At 36.8% G+C, this 25517-nt stretch overlaps 1 protein-coding gene across 1 annotated transcript in view; it reads left to right on the top strand.

Annotated features, from left to right (window-relative positions):
- The window catches only part of GABRA4 (gamma-aminobutyric acid type A receptor subunit alpha4), a 68387-nt gene extending 43377 nt beyond the window's left edge, over window positions 1-25010 (top strand). Inside the window, exon 9 of the mRNA XM_044224677.1 lies at window positions 22557-25010. Within this exon, the coding sequence (XP_044080612.1) occupies window positions 22557-23075 (519 nt within the window). The 3' untranslated portion in view covers window positions 23076-25010. The remainder of the gene's footprint in view (window positions 1-22556) is intronic.
- The last annotated feature ends 507 nt before the right edge of the window (window positions 25011-25517 follow it).

Here is a 25517-nt window from a genome sequence, read left to right on the forward strand (position 1 = left end):
CCAGGCTCACCCAACCCCTACACCCCTCCCCTCCAAAACCCTCACTTTGTTTCTCAGAGTCCACAGTCTCTCATGGTTTGTCTCCCCCTTCGATTTCCCCCAACTCACTACTCTGCTTGGTAGACCTGGTTTCAAACTGTATAGTACAGCCCGATTCATGATAGAGCTGATCATTTCAGAAAGAGCTGCATTAAATATGTACATATATGTTTATTCCAGACCAATTTCCTAGCACAGTAGAGTAAGCACAATCATACACTCTCAGCAGTGTAAGCAATGAAACAGAATTTGTTGCTTTTTCACTAACTCACCATATTGTTCTTCCCCAGGTTGAATGTGCTCCACAATCTGATCATGATGTTTACTCCATGGTATTCTTTCTTCATGTCATTACTATCATATTTCCTCTTTATTTATGATGATAGCTTGCTAGATTTCCAGAGGATAAATAAATGTGATTATTTTAATGGTTAAAATACAAATTGGATGGTCAATGGAGGGCTTCTGGCTGTTTTGGATCACCAGGAGGATGTCATGGTTTAGGCCCCGGTAGGTTCATTATTCAAACAATTTTAAAGAGTACTAAGAAGATAAAGACATGCCAGAAGCCTTCTGATAAATTCATGGTAGGTGATAGATTAAGATGACAAGGACATAGCTCAATGTAGACTATGTCATCCTTCATAACAGCCGTTCATATGGTGTTACTATTTCCACATATGCCTGCCCCATGTTGAGCAGGTAAAACCCATAATTCATGTAAGAAATTCCCATTTATCTAAGTACAAAAAGATAATTAGATTAAAAAAATTAGATAAAGTACAAAAAGCTAAATTAGATAAAAGCACTTTTGGTATTTCTATATAGTGTTAACTTATGTATGAATATACAACAATGTAATTTTAGTGTAGAGTTAGTTTTTTTGATAACCAAATGCTTTGAAAATTGACAACGGATGAGTAAAAAGGGATTCTGCTAAGCACACAAAAAAATTAATCAGAAACTCATTCCAAAGTTTAATTTCTATGTTCAGTTTTTTTCACAATTCATCAAGCTGACATTAAAAGTTGCTCCACTCCTTGTAAAACTGAGCATTTTAACTGTTCCCTCCCCAATTACTCCACCAGCTAGATAAAGAAAGCCTTTAAAGCCCAGATCTCAGGCTTGAGGTATTTGAGTACTGTAAAAAATATATTGTAATAGAAGACATTTTTCGAGGTGGTTGTGATAATATCTCCTCCCCCACTGGTCGTCTGCCATGCATTTCATATAGTGTGAGGTGGAGTCTGTGTCCCCTCACACTTGAAACTGGTTGGAGCAGGGGGCCTGTGAGCCCAGTGGAAGTGGTGCTATGTGACATTGAGCCTGGCTTTCCTGAGACCCCTTACTGGGACGCAGCCCTCATGTGGCAAGGAACCAGGTCATATGGAGAGACCACAGGGAAGATATTTAGTCTGACAGCCCCATTAGCAACTCCCAGAAACGTGAATGAGGATGCCTTCAAGGTGGCTCTAGTCCCAGCCACTTTGACTAAAACCACAGAAGAGACAATGAGTGAGAGTTGCCAAGCTGAGTCCAATCAACTTCCAAAGTCATGAAAGGGACTGTTTGGGATGATTTATTATGCACTAGATAACTGGAAATCATATACTTTTTAAAAAATCAGATATACTCACCTTCAAATATTGAGTCAAACTTTTGCTACTGAGATGATGTCAGCCAAGATCTTTAATTTCTCTCATTCTGTTTATCTTACATAGGGACGCCTGGGTGGCTCACTTGGTTGGACGACTGCCTTCATTCTGTTTATCTTACAGATGTTTAATCTGGAATACTGTAGGTGCTCAGTAAATATGTTTTCCTGCTTTCTTCCCACTGTTCTGCCTTCCCTCTCTCCTTCCCTTTCTTTCCTTCTTTCCATCCATCTTTCCCTCCCTTGCTGTAACTTTTCCTTCTTTTCCTTCCCATGTAAATTCAACTGAGTGCAGCTGCTTTTGTGGTAGACCATTTCAAACTGGAATATGTTAGCGCCAGGTGTGGATTTAATTGAACCTTTACTTAGAATGCAAGCAGACAGAATTCAGGATGCATTTTTTTTTCCCCCAGCAAAAACTGCTGAATCACTGGTTCCAAAATCGGCATAGAATATGCTCAGACCTTTCACAGACAGCATGTGTGATGTTATCAAGTGTCTTGGGGGAATGGGGTAAACACATTTTTAAAAAAGGAATGTTTGCATCAGTTCACAGCGAACGTTATCTGAATTCGTTCAGGCAAAGAATATCTTTAAAAGCTAGATAAAGGAAATGAAGGCGTGAGCAACATGTTATTTGTAGGAATGACATACATTATCTCCTTGGCAACTGCAGGGTGGCATGCAATTTGGCAATCTATGTTGTGTCATCTCGGATGCCTGGAAGTCACTGTTTCCTATGGAAACAAAGGAAAGAACAACATGAGAAAAAAGTTCTGATTTTAGTACGCTGGAAAATTATTTTAAAACTAGGGACCAGCATGTTTCCATGGCATAACAAAAACTCAAAATGGCTTTAAATTTTCATTTTTTTGGTCTTTTTAAAAAATTTAATTTAATTTTGTATGTGTGTGTTCCAGAATTCATTGTTTATGCACCACACCCAGTGTTCCATGCAATACATGCCCTCCTTAATACCCACAACCAGGCTCACCCAACCCCCTACCCCCTTCCCTCCAAAACCCTCAGTTTGTTTCTCAAATTCAATAGTCTCTCATGGTTTTTCTCCCCCTCTGATTTCCCCCAACTCACTTCTCCTCTCCATCTCCCAATGTCCTTCATGTTGTTCCTTATGCTCCACAAGTAAGTGAAACCACATGATAATTGATTCTCTTTTCTTGACTTATTTCACTCCGCATAATCTCTTCCAGTTCCATCAATGTTGATACAAAAGTTCGGTATTCATCCTTTCTGATGGAGGCATAATACTCCATTGTATATATGGACCACATCTTCTTTACCCATTCGTCCTTTGAAGGGCATCTTGGCTCTTTCCACAGTGTGGCGACTGTGGCCAATGCTGCTATGAACATTGGGATACAGGTGGCCCTTCTTTCCACTACAGCTATATCTTTGGGGTAAATACCCTGTAGTGCAATTGCAGAGTCATAGGGAAGCTCTATTTTTAATTTTTAAGGAATCTCCACACTGTTTTCCAAACAGTGGTTGCACCAACTTGCATACCCACCAACAGTGTAAGAGGGTTCCCCTTTCTTCACATCCTCTCCAACACTTGTTGTTTACTGTCGTGTTGATTTTGGCCATTCTAACTGGTATAAGGTGGTCAATGTGATTTTGATTTGAATCTCCCTGATGGCTAGTGATGATGAACATATTTTCATGTGTTTGTTAGCCATTTGTATGTCTTCTTGGAGAAGTGTCTGTTCATGTCTTCTGCCCATTTTTTGATGGGATTATCTATTTTGTGTATGTTGAATTTGAGGAGTTCTTTATAGATCTTGGATATGAGCCCTCTGTCTGTAGTGTCATTTGCGAATATCTTCTCCCATTCCATGGGTTGCCTCTTTGTTTTGTTGACTATTTCCTTTGCTGTGCAGAAACTTTTGATCTTGATGAAGTCCCAAAAGTTCATTTTCACTTTTGTTTCCTTTGTCTTTGGTGACATGTCTTGAAAGAAGTTGCTGTGGCCAAAGTCAAAGAGGTTACTGCCTATGTTCTCTTCTGTGATTTTGATAGATTCCTGCCTCACATTGAGATCTTTTATCTATTTCGAGTTTATCTTTGTGTATGGTATAAGAGAACCAGACAAAGACCCCACCAAAAAGGAGAATTTCAGACCAATACCCCTGATGAATATAAATTTTCATCTATTAATTCCACAATGCTTTAGAATATGAACTAGATCCAAATTTCCTTTGGCCCTGCTGAGCTTTTTATTCATGCTTTATTTCCAAATGATGACTCAAGACATTTGTATGGAACTTTCAATATACTGGTGTTTAGTAAGTCTTTCTTAAACATCAGGATCTCAGCTTATGCATATACATTCATCTGTTTATTCAACGGATCATTGTCAACTGTTAGCTTGTGCAGGAATCGTGCTAGGCGTTGAGGCTTGCACCCTTTGCCTTATGTCTTATAATCATGCTGGTGTATTCAGAGGATAGGATAGCATTTCCTTACTTGAAGTGAATCCATAATTTAGCAAGCATTCCTTTGGCCATGGTCTGAAGATCCTATTATATTGGGATTTAAGAGATAGCAGATGTGAGCCACAGGGCCACACAACACTCCTTGGGACACAGAACAATTCTCATCATGGCTTTTCTTTGGTGGGTGATTTCAGTGAATTTTCTTATGTATAGTGTCAGCTGGTTTTCATCAAGAACCTCCAAACGAATGGCTCTAAAATATTTCTAATAGTGACTCGTGCTCGATATAATTTCCTTTGGTAGGTAATTTGATGAAATTGAATGTCTTCGGTGAGGGAACCTCACATTGCAACATAGCTGGCTGGAGTTTGCAAGTTTCCACTAATGATGAAATTCAAAGAGCTATCAACATTATAAAATGCTATAAAGGCAGTCAGAATGCTTGCAGTGGGGCTTATTGACCACAGCAGAAGAATGATATGATTGGTAATGTGAAATTAAAGTGTGGCATCAGTGTTGCCAGGCTCACCAGTGGGGCACTGAGAATTCTTTCACAATGGCATGGCAGAGAAGGGCTTGAGATTTACTGTGGAACACGAACTTGGGTTTAGGAGTCGGTAATTTCCAAGCATGATCTTGCCTCCCATTGACTTGTTTAGTGTCTCCAAACCATTGCCTTTACTGCTTATTCTACATCTTCTTCCAGCCCCACTACAGCAGAAGGTGGGACATTTATCTACATTGTGAGGTATATTAAAGAATGAGTGCGAGGCAGAATGCTATTGTCCACTGAAGAGTCTTACAAAAGAACCTTCTAAGCTGACCTTCCAAATAGTCATTTCAAGTGTTCTTCCAGCTTGGAAGAGTAGAAGCCATATGCCTGATTTTATCTTTTCAATATTAAAATTAACGACCAGATTTCACTTCCTGGATTTTTCTCCCATAGGGTCTTATTTTACTATGTCCTTTCTAAGAGCGGTATTTCAGCTTAGAATTTTCTTGGGTTTGTGGATATATTCATGGAAGATTTAAATAGCATTGCAGCTGTACAGAAAAGCTGTTCTAGTGTGTGCTTTGAAAATCAGCTTTTCAATAACTGATAGCTTTAGAACTATGATTGAGAGGAAAAATCCAGTCCTTGTTAAACAAGCTATTTCAGCCCTTGGCTACATGTTTCAACTGGTTTCAAGGAGAGACTCACGTTTCCCATCACTTTACTTCTGCAGAAGCAAGTTGGTGCCTGTGTGCCTCATGCCTTGCCTGTGTAGCAGCAGAGTGGGAGGGGAAGGGGAACGTAGATCCAGGAGGGGATGCTCTTCTGCTCAATAGCAATCATCCAGTCATACTTTTAAACAAGCAGATGTATAAAATGGGAGAGGAAAGACGTTTAATTCTGGTTATCAGTTAATATTCCAGGATTGACTCATTAAACAGTTCATTAACTACTGTAGTGGCCCAGGAAGTATAATCTGGATAGAATAAATGACTGTCATCTGGTTTCCAAGTGGATTTAAATGCACTGCTTTGGGCTATATAGCTTTGCCAACTACTTATCTCCTGAGACACATTGTGTGAGACTCATTTTTGCTCTTCCGAGGGTACAGGAAGGAATGATTTTGTTGCTGATTTATTTCAATACACTTTGCTCATCACTTATTTATTATTCATTTGACTTGTTTTTACTGACTATCTCTTTGTGCTTGGTACTGTGCTAGTTAGTGGGAAAGGGAAAACACAAGAACCCTGTCGCCTCAAGGAATCCACAGTTGGAAGGGGCACTCACACAGTATGCCACATGCTAGGCCAGGAAAAAATCTAGAATGCTGTGTGAAGATACAACAGTTCAGATTAGCATCTCTGTGTTGGTATATTCTGCTGGTAGTGGTGGATATGTCACATTGAATTTCTCAAATGATACCATAGCTAAGTACTACCTCTGAAAAGATCAAAAGGAGGCAAAGAAGATGGAGGAAAGAAGGCAGTTGAGGGATATGTGCAAAGATCCAGAGGCAAGACAATACAACTGATATTTGTAGAACTAACTGAAGGCATTCTGCTATAATCCAGGTGTTTTAATGAGGTTTCCCCAAAAGCAGAACTCTGCTGCAAGGATTTATGTGTAAGCACTTTGTTTTTTGAAGCACTGTGAGGGATTTAGATGGAAAGGAAGAAAATCCAGTAAAGTATGGTTAATGAGCAAATTTTCTATTATGCACCCATCGTCTAGGGATTCTCTCAGAGTATGTATGGAACACACCTCACAACTCACTGGTTGACAAAGAAGTGAGATACTTACTTACCAACTCTTTTCTATTATTAATTAGGATTACCTAATTAATAAGGTTAACCTTCTTGAACTTTTGGTCAAATACTCTCCCCCAGATCAAACTCCTAGAGACAGGGTACACTTTAGTCAGAGAAAGGCAGTAAGCCATCATCTTTTCTGGAGTAATGTCCTGGGTAAACCAAATAAAAACAGATGAGGCACTAATAGCATATGCTACACTAGGGTAAGCTGGGGTAGTTATGAGGAGGGTTTGAGAATAATCTGGAAGATGAGACTAGACTGGGACACAGGGTGCAGATCATGTAGAGTGTTAAGTTATGTAAGTATTTTAAGTTTTTTTCTTGAAAACAACAGAGAACTAACTGAAAGAATATAAGCAAGGAAGTAATGTGATCAGATTTGTAATGCATAAATATTATTTTAGTGGAGAGTAGAGAGAGGGAAGATTCATAATCATGTTAGGTCTAAGAATGTTAATAGCCTGTGCAGTAGCCAAGTGTGAAATATTGATTTCTTCTTCACAGTCTCTATGAAGGCTGTGAAGAAGAATAGATATATCGGAAAAATATTGAGAAAGTTAGACAGAAAAGAGTAAGGCAGAAGTGGGTAAGAATAGTTGAATTTGTGGCTTGTATAGCTAGCTGAATGGTGGACCAGTCTGTAAGATCTAGAATATAGCAGGAGAGATATATTTTAAGGATAAATACCTTGGATTTATTAGATAGTATATTTGTATGTAGATTTGACTTTAGACAAAAATGTTATTTCTGCAAAGGTAAGAAATTGGGGGCCTTCCCTCCACTTTTATGTCACCAGAGCCAAGAATAGTGCCTGACATATAAATAAACACTCAATATTGTGTTGAATAATTAGATGAATAAGTGAGTGGATGTATGAATGAATGAATTAAATTTTTAGTATCCTTCTAGTGTATTTGAATGATATCCTTCTGGATATATGGGTCTTCAGGTTGGAGAAAAATTTGGGAGGTAGACATTGATTTTATAATATTGATATAAAGATGGTAATCCAAGTCTTTGGACAGGTTTATTTACCCAAAGATTGAGAAAATTGGGATATCTGAGAGTTGAACCCTATGGAAAGATAGCATTTTAGAATACGGCAGAAGAAGAGCATTCCATTTCGGAGACTGAGAAAGGTAAGGGGAACGGGACTAAACTGTGGAGTTTATGGGAAAAATTTAAAGAAGGAAGAAGTGATCAACAGTTTTAAATGCTGCCGAGATAACAGGTAAGACACAGATTCTAAAAATTGCCTTTTGAAATAATCCACAAAGAGTTTTAAGAGAAAGCTAGGAAAAGATATAAAATAATAATGGGTTGAAGAATAAATGACAGGTGAAGAATCAGGAAGAGTAAATGGTAGACATTTTTCCCTAAACCGGCCATGATAGAAAGAACAGTAACTGGAAGGGGTAAAAAGCTTTAGCAGTTGAGGGAGTTGGTATTTTCATTTACTTCTTTAAAATCTAAGAGAAATTTTAGCATGTTTTATGTTGAGAAAGTGTGACTATTTTTTTAATTGCTAATATAATCAAGTAGAACAAAATCACAGGATTCCTGATTTTATGTCTCCCTTCAAACATCCATCAGCCCAGAAAGAAACCTTTTAAAGAGGAGCCTTTAATTATCTCTTCCTGCAATTGACAGATCTGGGCAAGTTGGGTTTTAGTTAGTTCTTAGCATTGCTCCAAGGAACGGAGCTGATTATCTCTATCTAGAAATAGGAAATAAGATGAATTTTGAGCAGAGCACAGAATGTAGTTCTCATATCTTTCCAACATTTTCTGGGGCGTACAGTATTCATTTAACATTTAGTTCTATTGAAAAATAGGGTGAATATCTAAGGATAGAAATAATGGAAATTTATATTGTAATATTTTACCTCATAGGGACTATCCACATTTTTGCCTTAGAATATGAAATGATAACAATATAATATTAATATTTAACAAGTACTGATGGCTTACTGTGTTCTAAGTAGGGTGTTAAGCGTCTTATGGATACTACCCCATCAGTAATTCTAAGTGCTATTGTTATTGTCCTTATTTTACCCAAGAGAAGACTAAAGAACAGAGAGGCTAAATTACTTCTCCCAAAGTCATATAGCTAGTATTTAGCAGAATTTTAAACTTGAATCTACCTGATTTCAGAACCTCCGGTTCTGATTTTGATTTTTAACTCCTAATATCCTACCGATAAGAATGATAATAAAGATAGATATTTGGTAACTTTTGGCTTTAAGATTCATTTTATAGATGTTTGTAGAGGGCACATTTTTCTTGCTTCCTACCAGATTTTGGGGCCATCTAGTTTCTGGCCTGCTTGGCTAAAGTGGTTGTCTTAGTGGTATTCATTAATGTGCTGATGAGCCATTTACCATAAATTGCAACTCAGCTACTGGTTCAATTCATGCTAAATTTGCAATCTGCCTTTACTGAAGTGCAAAATTGTCTTTCTTGTCATAAAGTGGTAGAACATGCAAAATAGTCTAATACCTTATTTTCTAGCTCAAGTAAGATGATCTAGGCTCAGTTTTAAAATTTTCACTTTCGATGAACAGCTGTTTCAGCGTGAGAGCCTTGTTAAATGTTGAATGGTTTTGATAATGCCCCATTGAAAACTATAGCTGATAGCATGGTACTTACTCTTCAGGACAAGTCAAATTATTTCCTGGAGAAAATCTAAATGGCTTCAGCAATTTGGGGGGTCGTCTGTTTGACAATGTAAGAACAACGAAGTGGTGTCATGGTAGACCATCAATTTGTTCTGACTTAATACTCTGTTTTTCTGTAGATGGAGTAGATTTGTAATGAATTGTGTTAAAAGAATAATTCAACATATGCTTTATGACCAGTTGGCTGTGCTTCCATTCGTAAAGACTAGGGAAAGGGATTGGTTTTGGAAATACAAAAACATACACAATAGGTGGCTTAATGAGTCCTCTTCTACTAGACACACATATGTATATGCATTAACTTTATACATAATTTGGCACATGGATTGCTGAACTTCATTAACTTTAATTACTTGTAGATAATTACATGTTTGAAGAAGTATTCTCAAGTCAGAAACTAGAGCTACTGCTTATATTGATACCTTCTCTGGGTTACAACTGAAGTTGAAATTACAGTGTTTTATGCACCAGGGTGAGGAATGTTTCAGCTTTACCATATCATATACTTGAATGGTAAATTTTTGAACATCTTTTGAAAGTGCTATATTCTAACTTAAGAGAAAGTTTGTGGAAGAAAGTTGGGGCACAGCTTCCCTCTCGCAGAAGATCATCATAAAAATATTTTCATCATAGAGAAGATACAGATTTTGAGTGGTAGTGTTGATTCATTTTTAGAACAGTTTAAAATGTACAGGATTGCTGAGATAAAGTAATGTCTATAAGCATGTTATGACAACCGAGTACCAAAGGAGTAGTAAGAATATAAAGAAGAATGGGAGAAAGAGGAATATGTTAAAACTTGAGAAGGATTTTCGCATATACTGGAAAGAAAGGATTAATCAGAGAAAGATTTTTTGTGAGGCAAAACATATGTTTAGCTTATGCTAGAAACCAAATAAATGTAAATAAAATCAATTCTGAAGGGCTGAGCCATTTATAGTTGTTACTCAACTGGTTTGGATTTTGGGGATATATTTCAGGTAAATTCTTTTCTGCTTTCTTTCAGTCTCATTAACATATGAATTTGCTATTGTAGGCAGAATCCTAAAGTGGTTAACAGTGTGGGTTTGGGATTCAAATCATACCTCTGACCCATTTTAATTGTCTGACCTTGGCCTCTGGCACTAGGTTTTAGTGTCCTCATTGGAATGTTAATACTTGCTCCCAGGTGGATGCAGGAGATATGTGAGGTTATTTGTGAAAACCTTTTAGTGTAGTGCTTGTTATTATTATTATTAGTAGTAGTAGTAGTAGTAAGTACTTAATACACTGTAGAGATGTTGGTAGAGATTCATGGTCTCTGTCTGACAAGTGCTAGTATAGGACATTAATTATGTGAGAGTAGCCCTGAATATAAAGCTTTGCCTTAATTGCCCATTTCAAAACGATTTAAGAGGAAGAAAAGAAAAGGAAGATTTTAGAGCATCTTCAAGGGATCTCAAATTTTAACTGACAAGGAAGTTTCTCAGCCTTCCTTATCCTTATGCTACTGAGAGAAATCTTGAGAATTTGTCTCCACTACCATAAGGCACTTCCTTCCTTTCTTCCACAGTCCCTCCTTTACCTTGTTTAAGCCTTAATCATCCCTAGTTTCACTCACTTTCTCAAAGGGGCTTTCTCAGCAATCAGGCTAAATAATGTACTCCCTAATTTCTTTAATTTTCCTTTATAGCATTTATTGGTTATTACAATTTTTTTATAATTCCTGACAGAAGTTGCCAAGACTGTATTTTTTTCACTTCTGTACTCTCAATATTCAGCAAAATAACTTGAAAAATTAGGCACTCAATACATGTATGTTGGATAAATTAATAATATGGTGACTCAGTGTCTTTAATAAGTCTTTTATTGCTTATGAGCTTAATTGTGGATCTTCCAACAAGAGATGAAGCATGGCACTTGAGTTCTTTTTCCTAAAAATAAATCTATTGGAGCTATTACAAATGTTTAGATTCAGTAGGCAAACATTGTCTAATATTGTAAAGAAACCCAGCCTGTTTTAGGTAAGGTTCTTGGCCCATCAAAGTCTTTCTTACACTGCAAAGCTACGATTTTACAAAGGGATGTGACTGATAATGTTTGAGCTTTGAAATGTTTCCTTTCAGAAGAAGTATACTGCAAATCTGGTCTTGATAAATTATTGCTTTTTGGATAGTGCTCCTGTTGCGTTTGCTGATGCAGATAAAATTATTACTCAGACTACCTGATATACCAGACTCCTGTGTTTTTGGCAGGAACCTGAGTCCTCCTGGGTGGGTATTTATTGTAGCACAATTTTATTATGATCAAATTGTATCAAGTCTATAATAAGAAAAAAAGCCTAAAAGTTTCTTAAAGTAAGAAAAAAAGTATAAATGTTTTCTAAGTTCAAATGTAATTTTCTGAATATTTTAAAGCTGAAGCAAATCATTTCCATAAGATGATGTACATGACTTGAAAATAAATTCATTTGGCCACCCAAGTTAGGGATTTAAAAACTTGGTAAGATTTCTCTTGCAATGTTGAATCAGATATCTACATATATTAACTCTACTTTTAAGGATGAAAAAAATCTTAATATAAAATGTGGAAGAGAAAAGTTATAAATTATGTTATTAATGACATTTTCCCAATATTTAAATAAATAAACGCCCTGAAATTCACAACACACACACACACACACACAGAGAGAGAAAGAGTCAGACCTTAGAGTCATTATAAGAAAGGGGGCAAAAATATTTAGGGAAAAGTATGCAGTTGTTAAGAAGGATCTGGAGCTGAGTCCAAACTAGAAGGGAAAATATAAGCCCCAGTTAATCAAATTCCTCTGATTTGAGTGATGAAAAGATGAAAGAAGCGCAAAAGACTACTGAAGGAGTCTTCTATGTAGACAATCCAGACGGTTTGGAAAGAGAATGTAGATGCTCCCTGGTATATATGAAAGTATTTTTATCCATCGAGAACAACTAACAATATTACAAAGAGATCAGTGCTTAATTCCTGTCAAAGGCATCTCTATTTCTTTGCATGTCTTGTATCTTAACTCTGTCCAGGATTTGGGGATATCAGAAAGGTATACCCACTCGGTAGAGAAGAGAGAAGAGGACAGACTAGAAACAAACAAACAAACAAAATCTGAGAAGAGAGAGCTGCAAGTTTGTTTAGATTTTGTTTATTTTTTTCCTCTGAGCCTAGTTAATATTCACTATTTTAAGAGTCTTAAACTAAATGTGCCTTCAATTTAATTTTATTGATGTTAGAGAATTGTTTTAGTCACCTCAGGCTGCCGTAACAAAAATAACGTGGACTGGATGACTTAAACAACAGAAATGTGTTCTCTCATGGTTCTAAAGGCTAGAAAATCCAAGATCAAGATTCTGGCAGGGTTGGTTTATGGTGAGAGTTCTCTTTCTGGCTTGCAGATGGCTGCCTTCTTGTGGTATCCACTTTCAACACAGAGAAAGAGCTCTCTGGTGTTTCTTCTTCCTTTATAAGGATACCAGTTTTATCTGATTAGGCCTCCATTATTATGACCTAATTTAGCCTTAATCACTTCCTTAAAGATCCTATCTCCAATACCCTCACACCAGACGGTGGGTGGTTAGAGCTTTAATACATGAATTTGAAGCGCGACACAGTTCAGTCTATAGTAATGATTAAAACTCTTAATGTTTTTATTACTTTACATTCTTTGACATTCGTTGCCTTCTACTATTCCCAAGTCTAGTGGTTTTACTGCTCCATTTCCTGCATCCAACTTAAGTGTGAAAAAAGTCCTTTTGACTTCTGTAATTGAAATGAGGTAAAAGAGAGTGATACTATAGTGCCAGAACAATATATCTACAGATACAATTCTTTTTAATATTCCATTATATTTAGAAAGTGGGCCAGCCAAACTAGGTTGCCAAAGTTCTCATTCTGAGCCGATGTTCTACGTCTGTCATTTCGTGGCATAGTGTGCTGTCAATGTCCTCCTAGAGGTTGGATTGCATCAGTTCCTCCAGTCTTTGCTCTTTCCCTGATGACTAGTTTCTAGACTTAGCTAACAGATGGAAAGTTCCTGAAAGAGACCAGGGATCTGATATAATACAAGAGATTCCTTTTTTATATAACCCACATCATTTTTGGACATTGAAATACTCGTGGCTGTAGTTTTTCCTACGTGAAGCATGACATAGAGTTGTGGCAGCTAATTAGTTAAAAGCATGTTAGCAGAGTGACAGTTGCAGAAGAGCCACTTAGCAAAAGTTAACTACTGTTTTTTCCTAAAAGAGATTTTTATGTTTCTCTTATATCACAAGTTATAGGATTTACTATAGTGCTATAGTGCTAATTCTCCCATTACTGTGTTCAATATGCATTTTAATGTTGTATTTCCTCATATTTATTTCTCATTTCAGCCAGAAACATGTTTTTCATGGCTGGCTTCCTTTTATACCACAGACGGTCCCTTGCTTGAGTGTTCCTCCACCTTTCTGGTTATTAGAAATGAAGACCATATTTTTATAGAAATCCAGAAAATATCTTCTAAAAGTTTATTTACCGGGGCACCTGAGTGGCTCAGTGGGTTAGGTCTCTGCCTTCAGCTCAGGTCATGATCTCAGGGTCCTGGGAGCAAGGCCCACATTGGGCTCTCCGGTCAGCAGGAAGCCTGCTTCCTCCTCTCTCTCTGTCTGCCTCTCTGCCTACTTGTGATCTCTCTCTCTATATCAAATAAATAAAATCTTTAAAAAAATAAATAAAAGTTTATTTACCATAGTGGGATTTATTTTTGAGTGATATACCTCTTTCTTTTGGGGACAGAATCTCATTATCTGCCTTCTGCTGGGTTATTTCTATATAATGCTGGTTTGATGCCTACTGTGTGCTAGACAATGTAAGTTTCTTACATGCATTATTTTATTGATTCATTATGAGGAAGGTACCATTATTATTCCTGTTTTGGCAAGGATTTTGAGGTTTTAAGAAGTTCAAGAACTTTCTAGGTATCTCATAGCTGGTAAAAGACAAATTCAGTACTCGTGTCACGGTCTCTTTGATTTGGAGGCATGTAATCCTAATTAATTAGCCAGTGTTTCCCAATTTCTGATCTCTGATGATTGGCAATAATATAGCCAATAAATAAGTTTTCCTGCAAATAGGCCTGAAGCAGTTTTTAACTAATTCCCAGGTAATTTTTATTTATGTATTTATTTTTTGTTAAGATTTATTGATTTATTTGAGAGGGAACAAGAAAGCATGTGCACATATGAGCAGGGGAAGGACAGAAAGAGAGGGAGAGGAAGAGAATCTCAAGCAGACTCCCTGCTGAGCACAGAGCCTATCATGGGGCTCAGTCTCAGGACCCTGAGATCATGACCTGAGCCGAAACCAAGAGTCAGATTCTTAACCAACTGAGCTTACCTAGGCATCCTCCCACCCCAGGTCATTCTCAGAAACACTTAGAATGACTATAATTCTGCTTTTCATTAGTAAGCAAGAAGAGATTCATCCAAGTTAGTGTTTGCATTTGGATAAAATGAGTGGAGTGTCCTTTGCCCTCTACTGTCTCCTGGGTTACGTTGGGAGCACTGGCAAATGCAGCTCCTGGAACAACTGTAGGTAACATTCTGGTCATACTGAGAGCTTCTGCTCTCACTAGTAAAAGCTCTGGCAAAGAGATTTCTCTCCTAGAGCCATAGATTCAATATACAAAGCATTGGCAAAGAAAAAGAAGCACTAAGGGGGCGCCTGGGTGGCTCAGTGGGTTAAAGCCTCTGCCTTCAGCTCAGGTCATGATCCCAGGGTCCTGGGATCGAGCCCCGCATCGGGCTCTCTGCTCGGCAGGGAGCCTGCTTTCCCCTCTCTCTCTGCCTGCCTCTCTGCTACTTGTAATCTCTGTCTGTCAAATAAATAAATAAATAATCTTTAAAAAAAAAAAGCACTAGGAATCGCTATGAAACAAAATTAACCATCACATTGCATATCTTCAAGAAATCCTAATATTTTAAACTTTCAGCTTCTAAACCTGTGAAGACAAAATGAATAAATTCTGTAAGGCCTTGTTCTGTGGTAATTTCAAATTGAAGACATAAATTTTTTATCCCAGTGCCTGATATCGAAAGTAGTATTTTCATAGCTTATGGAAATACAAACATCGAATTAAATGCTAACATTGGGAGAAAATGAAATACAATAAATAGAGAACTGAGCATTTTCATTTCTACATTTTGTTGTTCAATGTGTGATTGAGTCCCCTGGTAACTATTTATGAAATATTTAGCATATTTATTTGGAGGGGATGTTTTTCATTTCTATGTGGTAGCATTTTCTAAAAACACTACTGATAGTCCTCAGTAAATCATTACCTTGGAGTTTAGTTTCAGCTGCTCTACTGTACTTGTTTATTTCCTTATTAAATAAGATGTGTCTGAAGTCCTGTCAGAATGGCCTGGAATAAATGTCTTTACGTTATTGGATTTTTTTAATATGTGACTCACTGATATTCTAGAAGATAAACCTGTTCATTACTAGTCTTGTTTGTTTTTAATTTGGAAGAGTTAAATTACATTTTATTAAACTTCATTAGCTTCTCAAGCAAGCAATATGAATGTAGCATGTATTCTGCAAAGCTCGTCTTCGTCACTTTATCTCAGTGCTGCTAGAGTAATAAGAGGAGATGAATATTCTTTTTGCAGTTAATAACACTTCTTTGGAAATTGTGTCAGATCACAGTCTTGATTGACGAATTGCCTGGATGTGCTCCTGTTTGCCCGTTGCTGCTTTAGTTTGTTGGGGATGTTTGAGTCTGCCTCCTCGCATCTCTACCCCACCAGTTTCCTTGCTTTGGGCTATTGTGACTAATGACAAAATGATTTCAAACTAAGTCATTTTTCAGAATTCAAATGAAGCTTAGGTGCTTTCCTTGTTTGTAATCATTGAGTGTCTGCTGAATGCTGATGTTGCCACTCAAATCTCAACACTGCCTCACTCTGACACAAAATTCCAAATTTCCAAAATTCAGGGGCCGCGTGAGTAGTATTCCTAGTTAATTTCTTGCGAGCTAAGTCAGCAGATTTTTCAATCCATTTGTGGTATGTCACCATGGAAAATGACAACTACTTTTTATATAGGAGTCCTTGGACATCAATACAAATAACTTGAGTATCATTTGGCTGCTTCGCAGTAAGTAAAGTTTTAAGCCCCAAATCAGTCTAATTCTGCTTTCCTTTGTGTGGGGGCTGATATATAGAGCATTGAGACTCCTAAAGCATTCTTAGACTTGGGATTGCATCAAGGTAACATACACCATGGGCGCTACCTGTAATATTCTAGAACTCTGCCCCATCAACAAAAGATTGGTAATCTGGAGGCCAGATAGAACATTTGTGACCTTTCTTTTCAATTTTTTTTTATTTGAAAAGAATCTTGATTCCAAAATATATCCATTTCAAGGAAATATATTAAATAATGAAGTAGGTACCTGTTGTGTGCATTCTCCTACAGTGATTAATAAGATAGTCTTTATACTCTAGAAGCTTACTAATAGTTTTAACCAAGAATAAGATTTGATCTTTGCTTCAGAGTGTTAATCCTAGTGGCACACTTCATACCACTCCCTCCATTTTCATAAAGTCTCTTGCTTCTTTGACTCTTTTTTTCCAATCACCTTGGATGGATCCTACCTCTTTGGCTTGGGGTCACTTTCTTTCTCCAGGTGTATTCTTCAAGTCTATACTTAATTTCTCTGCTATTTATAGCTTGTCTAATAGTAGATGTTGTGAGAATGTAATAGTATATCCAGTCTGAATATAAATTTCAAACCATCAAAAAGAGAATTAATATAAATATAAAATGGATATCAAAGTATTATCTGGCTTATTAATTAATGAGGGAAACACATAAATGGTAAAACTGGTTCAAAATCTTATTAATGATTATAAATAGCCATTTAAAGAAATGGAGTACTACAGTAAATACTAGGTTGGATATAGAAGTGATTACTATCCTACAGGGCAACAAAACCATAACATAACCTTTGGTGGTCTTTTCTGCTGGACAGGAATCTACAAGTTAACACATAACTTCAAAGTGTTTGCACTCAAATCCAATATTAAATAGTAGAATCAAATTCAAGTAAGTTCCCCTACAAGCTTAATGATCCTTGGGTGGACTTGTTAAACAATGCTCCACTGTGACATTAAAAGGACATGCTGTACTCTTTTCTGATTTCCATTTCTTTAGTCAGTTTCTAACAATGTACCTGACTGTTACAAATACTTGACTGTCTCAAATAGATAGGTGTTGTTTATTAAGTTCTTTAATGTCTCCTCCACATTTGTCTATCAAGAGGCTGTAAAACGTGGCAAAGCACTCTGTAAGTAACTCGCTGTATGACTTAAAGCCAGTCATAACCTCTCTGTTCTTCCTTTCTTCTACACCTAAAATGAGGAACTGGAATTTTAGAATTTCTCTCCGCTTAAAAATACTATTATTCTTTAAGAATGGAATTATAAAGGGCAAACTATCTTAGTTCTTCAGCTAGTATGTGGCGTTAGGCAACAGGGCCCCCTAATGGTCTTTGATGAATTCTGGGCAGGTCAGCCTTCTACTTCTCTCGAAAGTTTGAGAACTTCCTGCCCACAAGAAGTTTGGCAACACCTTCTTAAGACCCTTGATTTAACTGGACTTCTACAGGCCAGTGTTATCTACTGTCAAAGTAATACTGCATAACAAACAAGTACAACGTTTCAGTGGCATACAATAAACATTTACTTCTGCTTTCAAGTCTATGGGTTAATTGGGAAGTTCTGTTGATCTTGATCAAGCTTGGCTGGGCAATTCATCCTCTTAGCTGGGACAAATTCATGTGTCTAGTGATCAGCTAGCTGTTGGGTGACCTAGGAGAGCCTCAATGGGGTGACCGGCTCTGCTCCAAAAGATCTTTTTACCAGTTTAGTCCTACCTTGTTCTAGTAGTGTTGATGGAAGTGTTTTGAAGGAGAGTGGAAGTGTGGAAGAACTCTTAAGGCCAAGAAAAATGACATACCCATGACTTTTACCACATACTGTTGGCCTGAGGAAGTTATAAGGAAGCTTGTGGGGAAATAAACTCCATCTCTTGATGGGGAGGAGTGGGACATTCATATCACAAGGGGGGCATGAATATGGAGAAGGAGGAAAATTTGTTGCAATTTTTGTATTTAATCAATGATATATAGTTCATGATTCACAGTTGGGATTTCAGGAAGTTGTGAAAAGTTGTGGACCTAGAGGGAAAGAAGACAGACTCCTGTAAATATTCTTGTGCTTTCTTCTGGAGCCCACCTAAGTCACTTAGAGTTAATTTTCATCCTTTCAGGTCTTATTGTTAAAATTCGTTCAGTAGGACTAGAGCTGTGTTTAGGGCTAATTATCTCATATTACTGAAGTGAGGTCATTCTTTGTACTCTACCAAACATTACACGAATGGTGAGATTTTACAGTCTGGCTGGTGCAAACATGCATTATTCCTGGTTTTGTGTGTTTCAGGTACTCTTTCTTCAAATACTTTTATGGGGTTCTTTTTGCAGCCTTGAGTAATACTTCCTACTCATAAACTGATCTGTGCTTAGCAGAATAGACAACCAGTGGGGACTTTCTCAGAGTTTTGGAGTTCTCGCTCACTTTTTTTTTTTTAATTTTTTTAGCGTATACTTCTCTGTTACTTTTTCCTATGAAGTCTAGCTAACTTGACTTCCCCAGATTCTCAGCTCATGTCCTCAATTCAGGGAATCTGGCATATTTCTCCTGGATGCTCTTTTCCTGTTCTGCTGCGTGGAACCCCTTTCAAGTTTGTTTCTTCTTTCTCAAGGATTATAGTTCTATGTTGTCAAATGCTCAGTGTCATCAAAAAACAATTGCTTCACATATTTTGTCCAGCTTTTATTTTTCTTGTCATTTCATACAGGAGAATAATTCAATCCCTTTTACTCCAGTCTGGTCAGAAGTGGAAGCCTTTGATTCTTAGAATTTAGTTTTAGGAAAAATATGGGTTTCTAAAGATTATGGGCAATGTAAATTTCTGAGGAAGAAAGCAACATGCAAATTTCAGATTATATTTGAAAATGTGTTTCTTTCCTGCTTGTTTAATTGGTCTGCCATTCCTCTCTTCCCTTCTCTTAATATATTCAGCATTTTGCTACAGCTTGACCTTCACTATATTTTACCTTTTGTTATATTTTTGGCTGCATCATGTGTGTGGGTATGCATCTTGTCAATGACAGTGTAAGCTCTCTAAATGTGGATTTGCATATTCTTTATATTCTTCGCTATGTATATGACATTTCAAAATTAATGTTAATTGATTAACTATTATTCCATTCTGTAAAAAGAGACTCAAAATCTGAGGATTAATTGACATTTACAATGTGTTTTGTAGAGGAAAAGTTCAGGGTAAATAATGGTATCTTTAGCTTTTATGTTGGTGTCAGTTTTGTTTTCAATTGTCTCCACCAGAATTCGGTGCCATATGTTAGACTACAATTTCTCATGAGTTCAGCTGAGCCTACTTAGAAGACTACTCCAGACTGATGTGAAGAATACTTTCTAAACATCTCAGATCTTACTTTGGCTCTATATTTTGTGAGGCTTTTATTCTTTCTCTACTTAACAAACTTGAAGTCATAATCTACAAATGCATTAGATATGGATTAAATATTTTCAGCCAACTTGATGGGCCTGGTTTTGAAAAAGGATTATATTTGTAGATTAGACATGTCTCTGTAAAATGAGCCGTCAGTTCATTGTATATGACTTTATCTGCGATATTCCTGTAGGTTGGCTCCTTCTAACCACCCACTTGTGAGTTTGTCTTCTTCCTCTCCTTCCTCACCTCCTCATTTACCTTCTATTTCATGGAATGGTAAGGGGAGAGGGTATAGAAGGCAATTGCAATACACCTTTAATGTATCTTAGAATAACCATAATTAGAAAGAAATTTTTTACAAAAAAATCATGGTATGTTCTAAAGACAGACATGACTAGTTTGGGAATCATTTGAGCATTGTTTTCCTTCATTAGCATAGGCAATCTGTAGTTGGCTATACAGTTACTTATCGTGCCTGCCAGAATATAAAGAGAATTAATTTTAATCTTTATCATGCAGCTGTATTCAAGTATAGTCTTGTCCTACACATAAAATAATTTGATGAGAGGGGGGCGCCTGGGTGGCTCAGTCGGTTAAGCATCTGCCTTCAGCTAAGGTCATGATACCAGGGTCCTAGGATGGAAACCCACATCTGGCTCCTTGCTTAGTGGGGAGCCTGCTTCTCCCTCTCCCTCTGCCTGCCTGCCATTCCCCTGCTAGTGCTCTCTCTCTGTGTATCAAATAATCAAATAAATAAAAAATCTTACAAAAATAATTTGATGGAAAATAGAGAGTTCCATTTTAATTTAAACATCCTTTCTTGGTAAACAGTTTGAGTTCAGATATTTGCACAGTGGTATGATGATGCTGTTTATAGGTCTAATATAATATAATGTAATTTAAAATTAATGCTCCTTTGTATTTTTATTATTGTGATGACAATGTAAAGTGCATTAGGATCTCCAGATTTTATAATAATGTGTATGATTGCCTATGTAAGATTAAGAAAGTAAACTTCAGGGTTTTGGAAATTTAAGCTTTTTTAAAAAAAATTTTTAAATGTATGTATTTATACTCTAAACTCACTGCCTTAGAAAATCCTAGAAAGTACAAATCACAGTAATTAATTAATTAATTAATTAAAAGATTTTATTTATTCATTTGACAGAGAGAGACCACAAGTAGGCAGAGAGGCAGTTAGTGAGAGAGAGGGAAGCAGGCTCCCTGCTGAGCAGAGAGTCTGATGCAGGGCTCCATCCCAGGACCGCAGGATCACATCCCAGGACCGCAGGATCACGACCTGAGCCAAAGGCAGAGGCTTTAACCCACTGAGCCACCCAGGCGCCCCCGCCACTACACAATTTATTAGCTGTTAAAGCAATGATGTTATCACATGTTACTGTAGCCTTTGGGAAACTACTGTTCACTCATGAGAGTAAAAGTGAAAAAGACAAATAACATCTTCATATTATGAATAGCTTTAACCTTGCGGACCCTATAAAAGAACCTCAGGAATTTCTCTTCCCCAGAGATCCTCTGGTCATAATTTGAGAACTACTGCACAAGTCCGTTAATGGTGCTATGAAAATTAGCTCTGTCCATAGGAGGTGAAAATCAGAAGTTTAATTCACACCATACAAAAATAAATAAATGTCAAATGTCAAATGAATTAAAGGTGGGGGGGGGGACACCTTGGTGGCTGAGTCAGTTAAGTGTCTGCCTTCAGCCCACATCATGTTCCCTGGGTCCTGGGATCAAGTCCCACATCAGGCTCCCTGCTCAGCAAGGAGTCTGCTTCTCCCTCTGCCTCTGCTCCTTCTTATGCTCATTCATTCTTTATCTGTCTCTCTGTCAAATAAATAAATAAAATGTTTTAAAAAATGAATTAAAGGTCTAAATGTGAATAAGTATAACTTCATTATCTCAGTGTAGATAGCCTGGTGATACCAAGGGGTGATGAAGTGATGGCGAGAAACCCTTTGCATACACTCATGGTGGAAAGTTTAAGGAGTTTTCCTGCTTATTTCAAACATTTATTTAACATATGTAATGTTGAATAAGTTTCAAGGGTGCAAATATTCTATGACCCAGCAATTCTACTTCAATTTATATGTCCCATAGCCCTTGGAGTTTCCTTTTTTTAAGGAATGTCTTGTACGTATGGATGGTTATTAGTGTTATTCTGTGCACAAGAGTAAGTACAGTTCTTCCTGTTTATAAATATATATATATAAAACTCATTGAAGGGTATACAGCCCATCACAAAATATCATTTACAAAAAAACTGAACGGGGAAGTTGTACAGCTATCATCATGAGCTCCTAAACGAAAGTCAAGCCTAAGTCTAGTTTGCAGTTCTAAAAGCCAAATCTTTCTATAGATTTAAATTCTGATTACTTCTGAGAGTGGACAATATTTTGAAATAGAAGATTTTTTTTTAAGATTTTATTTATTTATCAGAGAGAGAGGGAGAGAGCGAGCACAGGCAGACAGAATGGCAGGCAGAGGCAGAGGAAGAAGCAGGCTCCCTGCTGAGCAAGGAGCTTGACGTGGGACTCGATCCCACGACGCTGGGGTGGTGACCTGAGCCGAAGGCAGCTGCTTAAACAACTGAGCCACCCAGGTGTCCTGAAATAGAAGATTTTTGATTGAGAGTTTCCAATACATTCACGTTCTTATTTAGTTAGGCATATTTAAATTTACATCAAGCTGAGTGGCTATAGCATGTAAATAACAGTTTCTTTTATAGAAACAACTGATTTTAATTATTTGATCCCTTTACATTTTGTATAAATCTACCTAAAATGACATAATCAATATCATTTTTAATATACCTTTCCAGAACACAAATGCCAATCTGAACATGAGAAAAAGAACAAATGCCTCGGTTCACTCTGAATCGGACGCTGGCCACAGAACTGAGGTGGGAAACCATTCCAGCAAATCCTCCTCAGTTACTCAAGGATCTTCTGAAGCCACATCGCAGTCTTACTTAGCTTCCAGCCCGAACCCATTCAGCCATCCCAATGCAGCTGAAACGATTTCTGCAGCAAGAGCACCTCTATCTGCTCCTCCTTCTACTCCTGGCAGAACTGGGTATGTGTCCCAAAAGGCTTCCACCCACCGTGTGTTTGGATCAAGACTGGAGCGAATTAAGACCACCGTTAATACCACAGGGGCTCCTGGGAAGTTGTCAGCCACCACTCCTCCCCCTGCTCCACCACCACCTGGATCTGGCACAAGCAAAATAGACAAATATGCCCGCATTCTCTTTCCAGTAACATTCGGGGCATTTAACATGGTCTACTGGGTTGTTTATTTATCTAAGGACACTATGGAGAAATCAGAAAGTCTAATGTAATTTTGTTGCTAGAATAGTTTCCTAAAAGATGATGAACTTAATGCAGAATGCCTTTTTAAATGTTTTTAAAGAGAAACCATTGTTCTTTATTAAAATAAAAAGTCTATGTAATTTTTACACTTAAAAAATTCAAGCCAGTTATTGGGAGAGTTAATTCATTCCTCAGTGAAGAGAGAGTGAGCCATCTTTCGTTGCAGAAAAATGATTTGAATAGAATCAATTCAGCATTCAAATTACATGAATTGCAGACCATCTTGGAAATTTGGGACAAGAGAAATAGGGCTATTAGAGATACATGGCACATACTTATGCATTGAAATTTGAAAACAGACTATGACATCTTTTCATATACACTATGAATATCAATCAACCACCCTAAATTTCCCAGTGGCACTGCCCTTAATCAGAATTGTTTATTGGATATCATATGAGGTGACCTTTGGAGATCCTGCTAGTACCTGCAAGAAAAGGACTTTCTTTGTTAAATGAAACATTTTGAAAAGGAAATGGAGCAAAGCAAATACTGACCAATGAGTGAAACCTCTGCTGCATCTAAAACAAAAACAGAGACCAGGGAAGATGTGTTCCCTGTCTTACGTTGGCCAAACAGGACTTAACCCTTGACTTGAAAATCTGTGCTTTGAGCCAAAGTTTAACTCATTGTATGAATTCTTTTTTACAGTAGTTTATTCAGTTATGTATTCTTTAACATATAGTTATTCAGAGCCTACTGTGTTCCAGGCACTATGCTAGACACTGTCTCTCTAGGAAAGCTCTTTCACCTTTACCTACAATATTACTTGAATAGTAGAACAGTCAGTGCATGCTCACGAACCATAAATTAGCAGAAGATGCTGCATTCTTTAATGGAAGAAATTTATTTAAAGTCTGAGAGCAAATTGAAAATATTTGTTTCTCCTATATTATAGAGGGTAACACATTAGAACTGCTTCACTAATTGACTTCAAAATATAATGAAAATGTGTACAGGTTGTTCTCTAAATGAGAAGCACTGTGTACCTAAGAGTAGAAATCTGGGCACTATAAGATCATATAAATTATTTGTTTCAAATTTGATCAGAATAGTAGGATAGAATTTGACCAGAACCATAGACTCATCAGAATTAGGAACTCAACACAAGGCCTTTTAGATTCTTTTCCCAACATAGATCTATGTGGCTGGTGAAATGCTAATCGTCAGGATAGTTTTTGTGTCAGTAGTTTTGTATTTCCACTTCTCTGGAAGTTGAATGTTTTGGGGAAGGGCAGTTTTTGTATGGTTTCACAACAAAGGTGAGTATTTTAAAACTAAAAGAGCAGCAAAGGCATGGAGTAGAGAATAAAAATCATAGCCAAGGGGTAGGATTCTGCTGACTCTGGTAATCAATTTATCAATATTTTCACATACTAATTTTTCTTTTTAATTGTGTAGGCTTAACAACTTAATTGAATTTCTTGCAGCTGTCTTATGACACTAAATCTATGTTTAATTTTTTGTTGTGTTGCTTCCAGATTTTTCTTCTATATTTCTTTCTTCCTGATCAGGGTTGTGTGAATGAATGTGTTCTGGATGCTTGGGGGAACACTTTGATAAAAATGGCTACCTTCCAAACAGAATCTCTTGTTTTTTAGAAAAGAAATCATATTAAGTATTTGCCATTGGTTTTTAAGTTGTTGCATTGCCTTGGAATGGTTGTATATGAGAACTGTAAATTGTGAAAATGCCAAATATTAATTGTGAGTCAAATCTGAGAATTCCTCTTTGGTTATCACTCTAGGTATATCCTAGAACCACTAACAATTTTAAGGCTGAAAGATGCTTTAAAAAATCATCCAATAGAAGTCCTCACTTATAAATTGATGCCAGTAATATGAGGCCAAATAAAATTTGTATATGTGTATATATTTAATAAAGAGTACTTGTACAAAAGCTTATCATAAGTGATTTTATGAATGTGAGATTTCTAACCTTGAGGACAATGCTTGAAATTATTGTTGAAAGCTATGATTACTTATTATTCCAAGGAATGACCTTATTTCTTTAGGGAGGAATATACTCCTTGCTTATCCATTGGTCTATTCTTAAGAAATATTTTATGGCCTCCTTTTTTTTTCTTTTTAAATTCTTCTCCTATAAATATCACAGATTTTAAAGGGGTAAAAATTAATGATGTTAAAATTGCAGCCCAGGGATCCAGGTGAACCTATATTTTTCTTCTTTGTATGTGAAGAAGATTTTAAAATAAATCAGGTAGCCAAATAAAGAGAAAGAGCAAAATTAATTAAGGATTCTTAATTGTTAATGTGAAGAGTAAATTGACCAGAAAGTCTAATCATTAGTATAAAAAGGAATTATTTCACTTGCACATGATGTTTATAATAATAATAATAATAATAATGCATAGTTTATTTTCTCTAATTGAATTTCATTATATCGAGTCA

This window comes from Neovison vison, chromosome 11 (genome assembly GCF_020171115.1).
Source record: "Neovison vison isolate M4711 chromosome 11, ASM_NN_V1, whole genome shotgun sequence".
NCBI classification, from domain to species: domain Eukaryota; kingdom Metazoa; phylum Chordata; class Mammalia; order Carnivora; family Mustelidae; genus Neogale; species Neogale vison.